This window comes from Narcine bancroftii, chromosome 1, assembly GCF_036971445.1.
Source record: "Narcine bancroftii isolate sNarBan1 chromosome 1, sNarBan1.hap1, whole genome shotgun sequence".
Classification (NCBI taxonomy): Eukaryota; Metazoa; Chordata; class Chondrichthyes; order Torpediniformes; family Narcinidae; genus Narcine; species Narcine bancroftii.
In genome coordinates, this window is record NC_091469.1 from 482,468,756 (window position 1) to 482,481,616 (window position 12,861).

Sequence of the window (12,861 nt, forward strand, 5' to 3'; positions counted from 1 at the left end):
CCAGGTGATGGCAGGCCTTTCGACCTAAGGACTAGGAGGACTGCCTTCCAGATAGTGGCGTTCTCCCAGTGGTCCTGCTTGTGGCTCTGACCTTGGCCAGCAGGTACTGGCGCAGCTCCTCACTCATAAAAAGGATCCCTGGTCACTATGGATATATCAAGGGTATCTGAACAGAGTGAATATGTTACGCAGTGCCTTTGTGACAGTGGCCCTGGTCATGTCAAGGCAGGGGATGGTAAAAAGGGAACAGGAGTATTCATCGATGATATTTAGGAAGTATACTTTCCTGATGGTGAAAGGGAGGGGGCCCTTGTCCATACTCAGCTGCTCAAAGGGGTGTGTGGCTTTGATGAGGTGAATTTTGTCTGGCTGATAGAATTGGGCACACACTGGGCAGCTCTAGGTCAGCTCCCTGATATCCTCAACCGAGAAAGGGAGGTTACTGGCTCTTTAAAGTGGTAGAGCCTGGTGACTCCAGGATGCCAGAAGTTGTGGAGAACATGGACGTGGTCCAACTGTGCATTGACGCATGCCCCCTGGGACAGGGCATCAGGAGGCTTGTTGAACTTCCCGGGCCGGTACAAGATCTCGTAGTTATAGTGGATAGTTCACTTCTCCACCTCAGGATCTTGTCATTCTTAATTTTTTTCCCCGCTGTTTATTATTGAACATAAAGGAGACTGTTTGTTGGTCAGTCAGCAGGGTAAATGGTTTTCCAGCCAGGTAGTGTCTCAAGTGGCACATAGCTTCCACTATGGCCTTCTCAATAGCTGAGTGCTGAAGTTTGGGGCCCTGGAGGGTTCGGGAAAAGAAAGCCACTGGCCTTCCTACCTGGTTGAGTATGGCAGCCAGGGCAAAGTCAGACACCACTCTCCAACTGGAAGGGGATGGATTCATCCACAACATTTATAACCACCTTGGCAATGTTGCCCTTGATACATGTGAGTGCCTCTTTGGCTTCTACTGACAGGAGAAAGGTGGTAGATTTCACCAGGGGGCAGGCTTTGTCCGAGTAATTCAGGAACCACTGGGCATAATACAGAAAGAAGCCCAAGCACCTTTTCAGGGCCTTGAAGTTGTGGGGCAATAGGAGTTCCAACAGGGGGCGCATGCAGTCAGGGTCAGTCCCAATGATGCCGTTCTCCACCATGCAACCCAGAATGGCCAGCTGTGAAATGCTGAACATGCACTTCGTTTGATTATATGTTAGGTTGAGGCTTTTAACCATCTGGAGAAATTTCTGCAGGTTAACGTCATGATCCTGCTAGTCAAAGCTGCAGATGGTCACATTGTCCAGGTAAGGAAATGTGGCCTTTAGGCCACTGTCATCAACTATTCAGTCCATCTCCCTCTGGAAGACAGAGACCACATTGGTGACCCCAAAGGAAACCTGGAAGAAGTGGTAGAGGTGACCATCTGCGTTGAGGCAGTGCACGGGCTGTCCTCTGGGCAGATTGGGAGTTGGTGGTGAGCCAACTTTAGGTCAATGGTTGAGAAGACCTGGAACTGGGCAATCTCGTTCACCATGCCGGCGATGCGGTTGAGTGAGTAGGCATCCAGCTGGGTGAAATGGTTTATGTAGTTGACGTAAATGGCTGTAGTTGATGACTTTGTGGTGTTTCTCTATGCTGTTAACAACCACCATCTCTGCCCTTCAGAGGCTGGCGCTGGGTTCTATGATCCCTCCTGCCAGAAGTCAATTGACTTCTGCTTTGATGAAGGGTCTGTCCCGTGGCTGTATCACCTGCTCTTGGTGGTGACCAGCTTGCAGTTGGGGGTAATGTTCTCAAACAGGAGCGGTGGTGAGAACCAGAGGGTATAGAGGCAGCAGGTTGTGTTTGGAGGGGGAATCAGGTAGTTTAAAAATGGGCAATTGTGGACCGTGACAGGGGATTGGGTGTGGGCCATCAAACTGCATTTGGACACTCTAATTGGCATTCCAGTCCCAGTATGACTGGAGCACAGAGCTGTGGAATGATGAGGACCTTAAAGTTCTTGTACTCTGTGCCCCATATAGTCAGTGTAACGTTGCAGCTGCTGTGTATCTCAGCCAAGTGGAATTTGGAGTCCAGGGAGACTTTATGTTTTTGCTGGTATTACTGCGAGGGAGTAGCACTGCAATGTGCCCAGATGAATGAAGCTCTCCGTGCTCCCTGTATCAAATAAGCAATTTGTGACGCGACCATTTACCTTGTGGTTCATCATGGTCCTGGCCAGCTGATGTGGGCTATCCTCATCCAGGGTAATTGAGGCCAACATATGGTCACTGTGTGAGTCACTGCTGTAGAGTTGGTTCAGGGGCACCCTCCAAGATGGCTACCCCAATGTCGTGCACGTTGTGTGACTCCTCAATGCTGGAAGTGCCGCTGGAAGTGGTGCTGTCCTGGTTTGCTGCCCCCATGGTCCTGCCGAACCATTTCCCCTGACTAGAAGTGACACCGGAGGAGAAGCCGGAAGTCGTGTGGTTCAAGATGGCGGCAGCTGCCGGCCACACGTGGTGCTGCTGGAAGAGAGTTGGGATCAACATACCTTCTCTTAGTGTCCCTTCTTTCCGCAGGTGGAGCATGTAGTGTTTTGGGGATGTTTCACATGCCTGCATAAGTAGCACTTCAGGTGCTCGATAGCGGCAGCGGTGACCTGGGACTCCACATCCCAAGATTGCAGCACCTGAGCTCCCCATGTGGTGGCCACATTCCCCAAGGAGAAGACTTCTGCGTTCAGCTGCACTGTCTCAAGTGCTTTAGCCAGGTCGACTATATCTCGCAGGCTTCGATCACCCTTTTCCAAGAGTGTCTGCCTGATGCGATCAGATTTGAAACCATGGATCAGACCCTCTAATCTAAGTGGGTAGCAGGTGCTGGCTGTCCACCTTGTCTATGCTTCTCATAATACTGTCAACCTCTATTAACTCATCTCTCATTCTTCTTTGCTCTCGAGAGAAATTTGCAAGGAAATTGCATGCAGATAAAATTATACTCTGAGTTGTGTCTATACTCAGTTGAACAAAAGAACAAATATGTGAGAGGAAGAGAGATGGCTTCATACCACAGTGTGAGCTCTTAAACAGAGAGAATTATTGTTTTCCTGGTCTTATCACCAGAAGCTCCCAATTCTATCTGTTCAACTTCATTCCATCTCTAAAGTTGGCCTGAAAACTGATAAGTATTTAAAACCACATGCTTGCAGTCATCAATTTGTTCTTTCTGTTACCATTTATTCTGCTTTTGATGCCGCTCCTACAAATTATGCTCTCAGTTCCTGTTCGTGTTCGTATAAGACATTGGTGAGGCCAAATTTGGAATATTGTGTGCAGTTTTGATTACCTAACAACAGGAAAGATACCAATAAGATAGACAGAGTGCAGAGAAGATTTACTAGGATGTTGCCCAGACTTCAGGAACTGAGTTACAGGGAAAGGTTAAACAGGTTAGGACTTTATTTCCTGGAGCGTAGAAGAATGAGGGGAGATTTGATAGAGGTATTTAAAATTATGAGGGGTATAGACAGAATAAATGTAGGTAGGCTTTTTCCACTGAGGGTAGGTGAGATACAATCTCACATGGGTTAAGAGTGAAAGGGAAAATGTTTAGGGGGAACATGAAGGGGAACTTCGTCACACAGAGAGTGGTTGGGGTGTGCTGCCAGCTGAGGTGGTGAATGCAGGCTCGATTTTAATATTTAAGAAGAATTTGGATAGGTATGTGGATAAGAAAGGTACAGAGGGCTATGGCTCATCATGGGGCACATCAAACTCCTATTGCCCCGGTCGCTGGACTCCTTGCAGTTCACACATAGATTCAACCGCTCTATGGACGATGCCATCTCCACTGCTCTCCATCTAGCCCTCACCCACCTGGAAAACAAGGACACGTATGTTTGAATGCTGTTTATTGACTTCAGCTCGGCATTCAACACAATCATACCTCAGATCTGAAAGGGAAGTTGAGCCTGCTGTGTCTAACCATCTCCCTCTGCAATTGGACTCTTGACTTCCTGTCGTGGAGACCGGATCGGAAACAGCACTTCCCAGACCATCAGACTGAGCATGGGGGCCCCCACCCCAGGTTGTGTGCTTAGCCCACTGCTGTTCACTCTGTTGACCCACGACTGTGCAGTTAAACGCAGTTCGTTGATGACATGACCGTGGTGGGCCTTAATAGTAAGAATGATGAGTCAGCGTACAGAGATGAGGTGCAGTCACTAACATTCTGGGGACGAGCCAACAACCTATATCTGAACGTTAATAAAACAAAAGAGATGGTTGTCGACTTCAGGAGGGCCTGGGGGGGGGGCCACACTCCGCTGATCACTGACGACTTGACCTGGTCCCTTAACCCCAGCTCCGTAGCCAAGAGAGCCCACCAGTGCCTCAACTTCCTGCAAAGACTGAGCAAAGTTCATCTCCCACCCTCCCTTTTTACTACAGAGGATGTATTGAGAGCATCCTGAGCAACTGCATCACCACCTGGTTTGGAAGCTGTACCTCCTTGGACCGTAAGACCCTGCAGAGGATAGTGAAGTCAGCAGAAAAGATCACTCGGGGCTCTCTTCCTTCCATGACAGACATCCACAGAAAGCAATAACATTGTGAAGGACTCCACACACCCTTCATATAAACTGTTCTCCCTTCTGCCATCTGGTAGGAGGTACCACAGCACTTGGGCCCTTACGTCCAGATTGGCCAACAATTTTTTCCACCAAGCCATCAGACTCCAGAATTTCCGTGGACTTTTATTGTTTATGTCTTAATATTTTAACTTCTTTTTTAACTTCTATTTATGTAAATCTGCTCCGTGGTCCTGGAGATATGGTATCTGGTCTTTTACCGTGCAATGGATGGTATGAATGACAAATAAAGGTCACTTGACTTGACTTGAGTTTCTAAAATCTTGGCAACATCCTAGTAAATATTCTCTGCAGGTCAATTACCTTTTCTGTAATTAGGTGTCCAAAACTGCACACGCTACTCCAAAATGGAGCTCACTGGTATCTTACACAACTTCACCATGACATCCCAACTCCTACACTCAATGCAGTAAAACCCCCAGTTTCCGGAATTCAAGCAACTGGCAAAAACCAAACTGCATATTGGACTTATATAGTGAGCAGAAATCAGTGGATCACGAGGTAGCGGATAAATTTTAGTTAAGCATTGTGAGAGTAAGTCTCAAGCAACCAGAAAATACACTTACCCAGCATCTACCAATCCCCATAGGTGCTGAAAACCAGGTGTGTTACTGTATCTTGATTTATGACATGCACATTGTACAATGTAGAGATACACCAAAATTCTTACCTGCTGAAGCAAAACAGGTGCTTTGTGGAAAAAAAAACCAATTGAAATAAGTGAGGCTGTTGAACGACTAAGTGAACTGCTCACAACGATTTACTGAACAATGTTTATTTATTTTTATATATGTATTTGTATCCTGCTTGACTCTGTGTGTGAGTTGCATCTGTGAGTTTTTGCACCGAGGACCGGAGAACGCAGTTTCGTCGGGTTGACATGCAATTGGATGATAAATAAACTTAAACTTCAATTAAAAAGAGATAATAAATATTTTTTAAAATGATAGATTTTCAATCATTCTAGTTAAATAAAGCGACTTTGGAAGAGAGCAGAGAATTCTTTTTGTGTTACAAGGGGAGGTTCAAGATCTTGATCTTACAGAAGTTTGCAGTTATCCGAAGTGAAGATTGAGCAGTCAGAATCGTTTCCCAGGTTAGGAAAGCCTGGAACTTGATTGAGGGAACAGGTGAGAGGGAAGACATTTACAAAAGATTGAAGGGTAAGATTTTCCACCCAGAAGGTGGTGAATATCTGGAGTTGAACTAGAAATTCTGCAGGCTCTGGGGTTGAGTGCGATACACAAACCCGCTGGAGAAACTCTACAGGTTACGCAGCGCACGTGAGCTCCCAGAGGAGATAATGGAGGCAGAAATGATTGAAATGTTTGGACGGGTAGTTGGATAGGAAAGGGATAAAGGGTTTCAGGCTTATGTGGTCAAATGGGTTACAGGCATCGTGGGCAGGGACAAGATGGGTTGAAAGGCCCAATTTTTAAAAAAATTGTATATAGACATACAGTGCAGTAACAGACCCTTCGAGCCCTCGGCTGCCAAATACCCCAATTAACCTACAGCCCCTCCCATAAATTTTGAAGGGTGGGAGGGAATTGGAGCACCCAGAGGAAACTCACACAGGTCATGGGGAGGACATACAAACACCTCACAGACGATGCTGTTTAGAATCTGAGTCATTGACATAGAGCTGACAAGCTTGCTGCTTTTGTGAATCGATGAGATCTGCACACACATCTCTCAGTCTTGGGGTAAGAAGATTCCCCGTATAACACCACCATCCCAAACACGGCCTTTGACAGCTCTTGACCCGTACTCGTTGGAATTTAGGAGAATGAGAATGTTCTCACTGAAACATTTCTAATTTTGAAAGGCATGGATAGAGCAGATGTAGGAAGGTTGTTTCCCCTGGTGGGAGAGTCTAGGACAAGAGGGCGCAGATTCCGGTTTGAAGAGCGTCTGCTTTGAACAGAGATGCGGAGGAATTTCTTCAGCAGATGAGTGGTAAATTTATGGAAGTTGTTGCCACAGGTGGTTGAGGAGGCCAGGACATTGGATTTATTTAAGGCAGAGTGATTAGATAGGTTATTGATTAGCCAGGACATCAAAGGTTATGGGGATAAGGCTGGGCAGAGAGGCTGAGTGGGAAAATAGATCAACTCATGATTAAATGGTAGGGCAAACTTGATGGGCTGAATAGCCTATTTCTTCTCCTCTGTCTAATAGTCTCATGGTCTAATCAATTTCTGTTTCCCTTTCAGGATGTGGCTGACTTTGAATGGGTCATGTGGTTCACCAGGTTCCGAAATTATATTCTTTTTGCCTTAACGGGCCACGTCCTGTTTGCAAAAGCTGTTTCCATGTCCTTACCTCAGGTGGGTACCAGTCAGTTCATTAAACAACTGATTTGCTCTTGAAATGCAGGCAGCAGTGAAGAATTCAAAAGAACTAGGCATCAGGAGAACCAACCTGCCAGATGCCATCATATTGAAACATATTTAGTGCCTTCTGTGGTTCTGGACCTTTTAAGTACCTTTCATTGACCCAAACTATACCAGTCATGCAATTTGGTAAAAGAAATAAATGGGCAGACTATTTTCTAAATGGGGAGAAAGTTGAAAATGCACATATCCTAAGTGATTTGGGTGTCTTTGTGCAGAATAGCCTCAAGGTAAACTTTCAGGTTGAGTCAGTGCATGAGAAGGCAAGGAATGTCGGCTTTCATTTCAAGAGGAATAACAGGGATGTGATGTTAAGGCTTTATAAGGCAGTGGTGAGACCTCACTTGGAGTATTGGGATCAGTTTTGAATCGGAATTTATTGTCAGGAACGAGTCACAAAATTTATTGTTTTGCGGCAGCGTCACAGGGCAAATATTCATAGAAGCCACCTTACAAAACGAATAAAAGTAGTCCAAGGATAAAAAGTTAAAGTAGGCCACGTCTGTGGTTCATTGTTCATTCGTCCCTTTAACCCAGAATGAGGAGGGCATGGCCTGGACAGCGGGGAAGAAGCTGTCCTTGTGCCGCTGAGGGCTCGTCTTCAGGCTCCTGTCCCTTTTCCCCAGAGTGAGAAGGACATCAGGTGGACAGCGGGGAAGAAGCTTTCCTTGGGCCACTGAGTGCTCATCTTCAGGCTCCTGTCCCTTTTCCCCAGAGTGAGGAGGACATGGGGTGGACAGCGGGGAAGAAGCTGTCCTTGTGCCGCTGAGGGCTCGTCTTCAGGCTCATGAACTTTTTTTCCCAATGATAGCAGAGTGAAGAGGGCACGGCCTGGGTGGTGGGGGGGTCCTTGAGGATAGAGGCTGCTTTCTTAAGACACAAACCTTCTGTAAATCTCCTTGATGGAGTGAGGTCTGGTGCACGTGATGTTGCAGGCCAAGTTAACAACCCTCTGGAGATTTTTCTTGTCCTGAGTGCTGACACCTTCATACCAGACAGTCATGCAACCAGCCAGAATGCTCTCCACGGTACGCCTATAGAAGTTTTTGAGAGTCTTTGATGACATGCTGAATCTCCTCAGGCACCTCACAAAGTATAGCCGATGGTGAACCTTCTTTGTGATTGTATCGATATGGAGTCTCCAGGTCAGATCCTCGGAGATGTTGACACCCAGGAAATTGAAGTTCTTGACCCTCTCCACTGCTGGACCCCTTGATAAGGATGGGTTCATGTTCTCCTGACTTCCTCCTGAAGCCCACATTCATCTCCTTTTGCTAACATTGAGTGCAAGGTTGTTGTTGTGGCACCACTCAATGAGCTGATCTATCTCCTTCCCGTACGCTTGCTCATTTGCGTCTGTGATTCTGCTGACAACTGTGGTGTCGTCGGCAAATTCATAGATAGCAGTTGAATTGTGCCTGGCTACACAGTCATGGGTTTAGGCCAGTGGTTCTCAACCTTTTTCTTTCCACTCACATACCATTTTAAGTATTCCCTATGGATGTGGGTGGAAAGTAAAGGTTTGAAAACCACTGTTTTAATCATACCTAATTAACTCGTTATGTGCACGGTTTCAGAACTTCAAAGGAAATGGGTCAATGACAATCTTTCTCAACCAAAATATTTCAGTAACAATTGGGTCTAGAACAGTGGTTCTCAACCCTTTTTCCCCCACTAACATCCCACTTTAAGCAATCCCTTACTAATCACAGAGCACTGATGGCATAGGGATTACTTAAAGTGGTATGTGAGTGGAAAGAAAAAGGTTGGGAACCACTGGTGTAAGAGTGAGTAGAACTATGGGCTAAGAACACACCTTGAGGAGCACCTGTATTGATCATTAGTGAGGAGGAGACATTATTTCCAATTTATACTGACGGCAGTTTTGGTCTCCTTATCTGAGGAAGGACATCCTCGCCATGGATGGGGTGCAGAGAAGGTTCACTAGACTGATACCAGGGATGGAAGGACTTGCATATGAAGAAAGGTTGGATAGACTAAGCTTGTATTCTCTGGAATTTAGAAAATTGATGGGGGATCTTATAGAAACATATAAAATTCTTAAGGGTTTAGACAGACTAGACAGAGGTAAGTTGTTTCCAATGCTGGGAAAAACCAGAACCAGGGGTTTAAGGATAAGGGGGAAGTTTTTTAGGACTGAGATAAGGAAAAATTTCTTCTCTCAGAGGGTGGTGGATCTGTGGAATTCTTTGCCACAGGAAGTAGTTGAGGCTCGTTCCTTGTCAATATTTAAGAGTGGGTTAGATTTGGCCCTTGTGGCTAACGGGATCGGGGGTATGGGGAGAAGACAGGAACTTGGTACTGATCAGCCATGATCATATTGAATGGCGGTGTAGGCTTGAAGGGCCAAATGGCCGACTCCTGCACCTATTTTCTATGTTTCTGCGGTCAAGGATCCAGTAGCAAAAGGGGGTGAAGCTCGTCATTTAAGAAAGGGTGTGCTGACTTTAGAGAGTTCAGAGGTGGTTCACAAGGATGATTCCATGAATGAAAAGGTTATTATATGAACAATGTTGGACAGCCCCAACTGTGCACCACTCCGCTAGCATCCACATGGATTCATATGTTCGTGCCTTTGGACTAGGGTTTGAACCATCAGATTTGTGACAAGGATGAACCCCTAGAATCTCAACTGATCGATGGGGTGAGGCTGAAAAATAGTTTAGCACTGACTAGAAGGGCTGAAGAGCCATAGTGCTCTATGGTTATTGAGGATCGCCATAGCAGGTTATACTCAGCAAAATTGTAAATCCAGAGGGCATAGGGTTATGGTAAGTGGAAGAGGTTTCAAGGGAGCTGACAAAGAGCCTGGCAGGAATCCGAAGGGGTTGATGGAGGCAAGGACTCTCACAGCATTGAGTATCTGCAACTAGTTCTTGAATCGCCATGACACGGAAGGCTATGGATCCAATGCTGGGAAATGGGATTAGCATGGATGGTCAGCATGGATGTGGTGGGCTGAATGGCCTCACTATGTACTATGACTCTTTGACTCTTTTTGTTGAATGATTGTTGGTTCTAAATATTTGCTCTTCCTATGTACACTGCGTGACCTGCTGAGTTTCTCAGCACTTTTGTGTATTAAATTACATCTGCAGACTTAACTTCCTGTATCTAACCTGTCTAGTCCTGTCAGAATTTAACACATCTCATTGAGATCCCCTCTCATTCTTCGAAGTTCCATCAGGTCTAAAACTTCATCCGTCAGTCCTGCCGTTGCAGGGATCAGTCTGGTGAGCCGCTGCTGCATCCCACCCCCTCAATAGTAAGAATGTCCTCCCTCAGATTAGGAGACTGAAACTGCCCACAATACAAGGTGTGGCCTCACCAAAGCCCTCTACAACTTCAGTAAGATTTCCCTGTTTCTATATTGAAAACCTCTTGCAATTAATGCCAACGTGCTGTTTGCTCTCTTCACTGCTTGCTGGACTGCATTGGCTGATGCACCAGGTCTTATTGCCCTTCGATTTGCATTTTTAAAATAATTTTAGTCGCAGTGTGAAAAATGGAAGTTGGTTTTCCTTGGCTCAGCAGCTGAGAGACCCACACAGGCTGGGACGACTTGCGGTCGGGCTTCTGAGCTTCGGAGACTGACCACGTATCAGGGTTGGGATTTGAGAGGGTGCTGAAAATATGAAGGGCTCCCAAAGGGCCTTGGGCGCTGATGGCTTCTTGATCATGTCAGAGGTTTGGATCTGGAGCTTGGGTTGCTGATGGATCGAACAGGAGTCAGTACGACTGCAACTGCAGGAGCTCTGGAGGCAAATCCTTGGACTCCCTTTTGCTTCTCTTTCTCTCGTACTGTAATAGCAGCTCTTTATCTGCCTTACAGAGGGCAAAAGGCAATTTTATGCAATTTCAGGTGGCACGGTTAGCGAGGTGGTTAGCGCAACACCTTTACAGCGCCAACGATCAGGACCAGGGTTCGAATCCTGCACTGTCTGTAAGGAGTTTGTACTTTCTCCCCGTATCTGCGTGGGGGCACCGTTTTTCACCCACTGTTCAAAGCGTACCAGGGGTTGTAGGTTATTTGAGTGAAAATTGGACGACATGGACTGAAATGGCCTGTAACCGTGCTGTATATCTAAAAAAAATTACGTGCCCTGTATTATTACATGACAATAAAGGAATCTTGAATCCTGAGGTTGAAGCCATGTAGCCTCTGGGAGGAGAAGATTGCCAATTGTAGAACTGTCTCTTTGTCTATGAAGTCAGTTTATCTGATGGGAATAGTAGTGAGGTCAGTGTGGTAATGAACTGAACGTGGGCTATCTCGGGGAATGATGCAAGATTATTTATTGCCATGTAATAAAACAGAAAATGTGATATAGTACAATTCCGATTATCAGAAATGGTTGGGTTGCGCCTATGTCAGATAGGTGGTTTTTTTCGGAGAACTGGTCATTTTTAAAAATAGCCCAGTAGCAACATCAAATCGCTTGTATCAGTGTGTAAACAACAACAAATGTTGGCCACCACCAATCGCCAAAACAAACCCACCGAGGCCCCGCTCGTGCCAGGACCCTGAGGTTCCCAATCCTGCCTGGGAGTCTGAGGTCTGCACTGCCGTCGGGAGCCTGACATTTCCACTGCCGCCAAGAGCCTGATGTCCACGCTGCCGCCAGAAGAACGATGTCCGCGCTGCTGCCAGGAGCCTGATATCTACACTGCCACTGGGACCCCGATGTCCACACTGCCACCAAGAGCCCGATGTCTGAGGTGCCACCGGGAGCCTGAGGTTCCCAGTCAGTTCAGCTTCGAAAAAATTTGAGATAAATGAAGATTTCTGATGTGTTTCGTATATCCTAATTTATCCGAATTTTTTTTTTAATTCAGATAAATCTCGGAGAATCTGAATTAGGATAATTGGAGTTACACTGAACTACACAAAATTCCCTTTGGTCTACTGTAAGGCAGGCAAAGATTCACTATCAGCAAAATGTGCCCGGCGCCCCTTATAGCCAGAGAAAGAGAAGCAAAAGAGAGTCGTCTCCCCGCCCGAACTCCAGATTCACACCTCTGACGCAATCAGTAAGCCTCCAGCACCTTCTTGCATCCTGGTTCTGATATCTGGTACCCCCTTCAGCCAATCTCCAGGAGTCTGTTGCCTGGTGCGAGTCCTTTGACCACAGTCACCAGTGGCCCACCGTTCCTTGCCATGAATCACCACTGGTCTGCCACCGTGGTCACCGCCCCATGGGTTGTCTCCCCTGCTTTTCCTTCTCAAACGGTTGATGGTCTCCCCATTTTCTGGTGCCCAAGAGACCATGTGGCCCATCATATACATGCTGGACTTGAAGAAGGGCTCAGGTCTGAAACGTTGGTTATATGCCTTTACCTCCTGAGCACCTCCAGCACTTTAATGCATTGAAGAGTGCCAAAGTTATGGCAGTGTGTTTACTCTCTCATTATTCTTCCTTTCACAGTACAGATCCACGTACTTCATGATCTACGGGATTCTTGCAGTCCTGGCTACGATGGGTGTCTCCTACCTCATGTTAATCCTGTCCCACTGCATTCTACTCTATGGCATTGGCTTAGCTAAACAAAGGTGGCTGTGTTTTGCTGCAGGCCTGTGCAGTTTGGCAACGTTTAAGATAGAGCCCGTGGTTTCCTGGCAGGTAAGAGCATTAGAAATTATAGCTGAAGTTGGTCACAAGGGTCTCAAACCTTCTTTGCTATTCAACTTGGCAGATTGTCATCTCAGTCCTACTTGGCACATCCCTTTGTCTTAAACCAACTCGACTATCCCGTAGATGTTTTTTTAAATTTAAATTTAGACATACATCACTGTAACGGGCCATTTCGGCCCACGAGT

At 46.4% G+C, this 12,861-nt stretch overlaps 1 protein-coding gene across 3 annotated transcripts in view; it reads left to right on the forward strand.

The window, feature by feature from the left end:
- hhatla (hedgehog acyltransferase like, a) overlaps positions 1-12,861 on the forward strand; it is a 75,780-nt gene that overhangs the window by 30,401 nt on the left and 32,518 nt on the right. For all 3 annotated transcript variants that reach the window (XM_069914912.1, XM_069914913.1, XM_069914910.1), the window contains 2 exons: positions 6,843-6,956; positions 12,470-12,664. In XM_069914912.1, the coding sequence (XP_069771013.1) occupies positions 6,843-6,956; positions 12,470-12,664 (309 nt within the window). The remainder of the gene's footprint in view (positions 1-6,842; positions 6,957-12,469; positions 12,665-12,861) is intronic.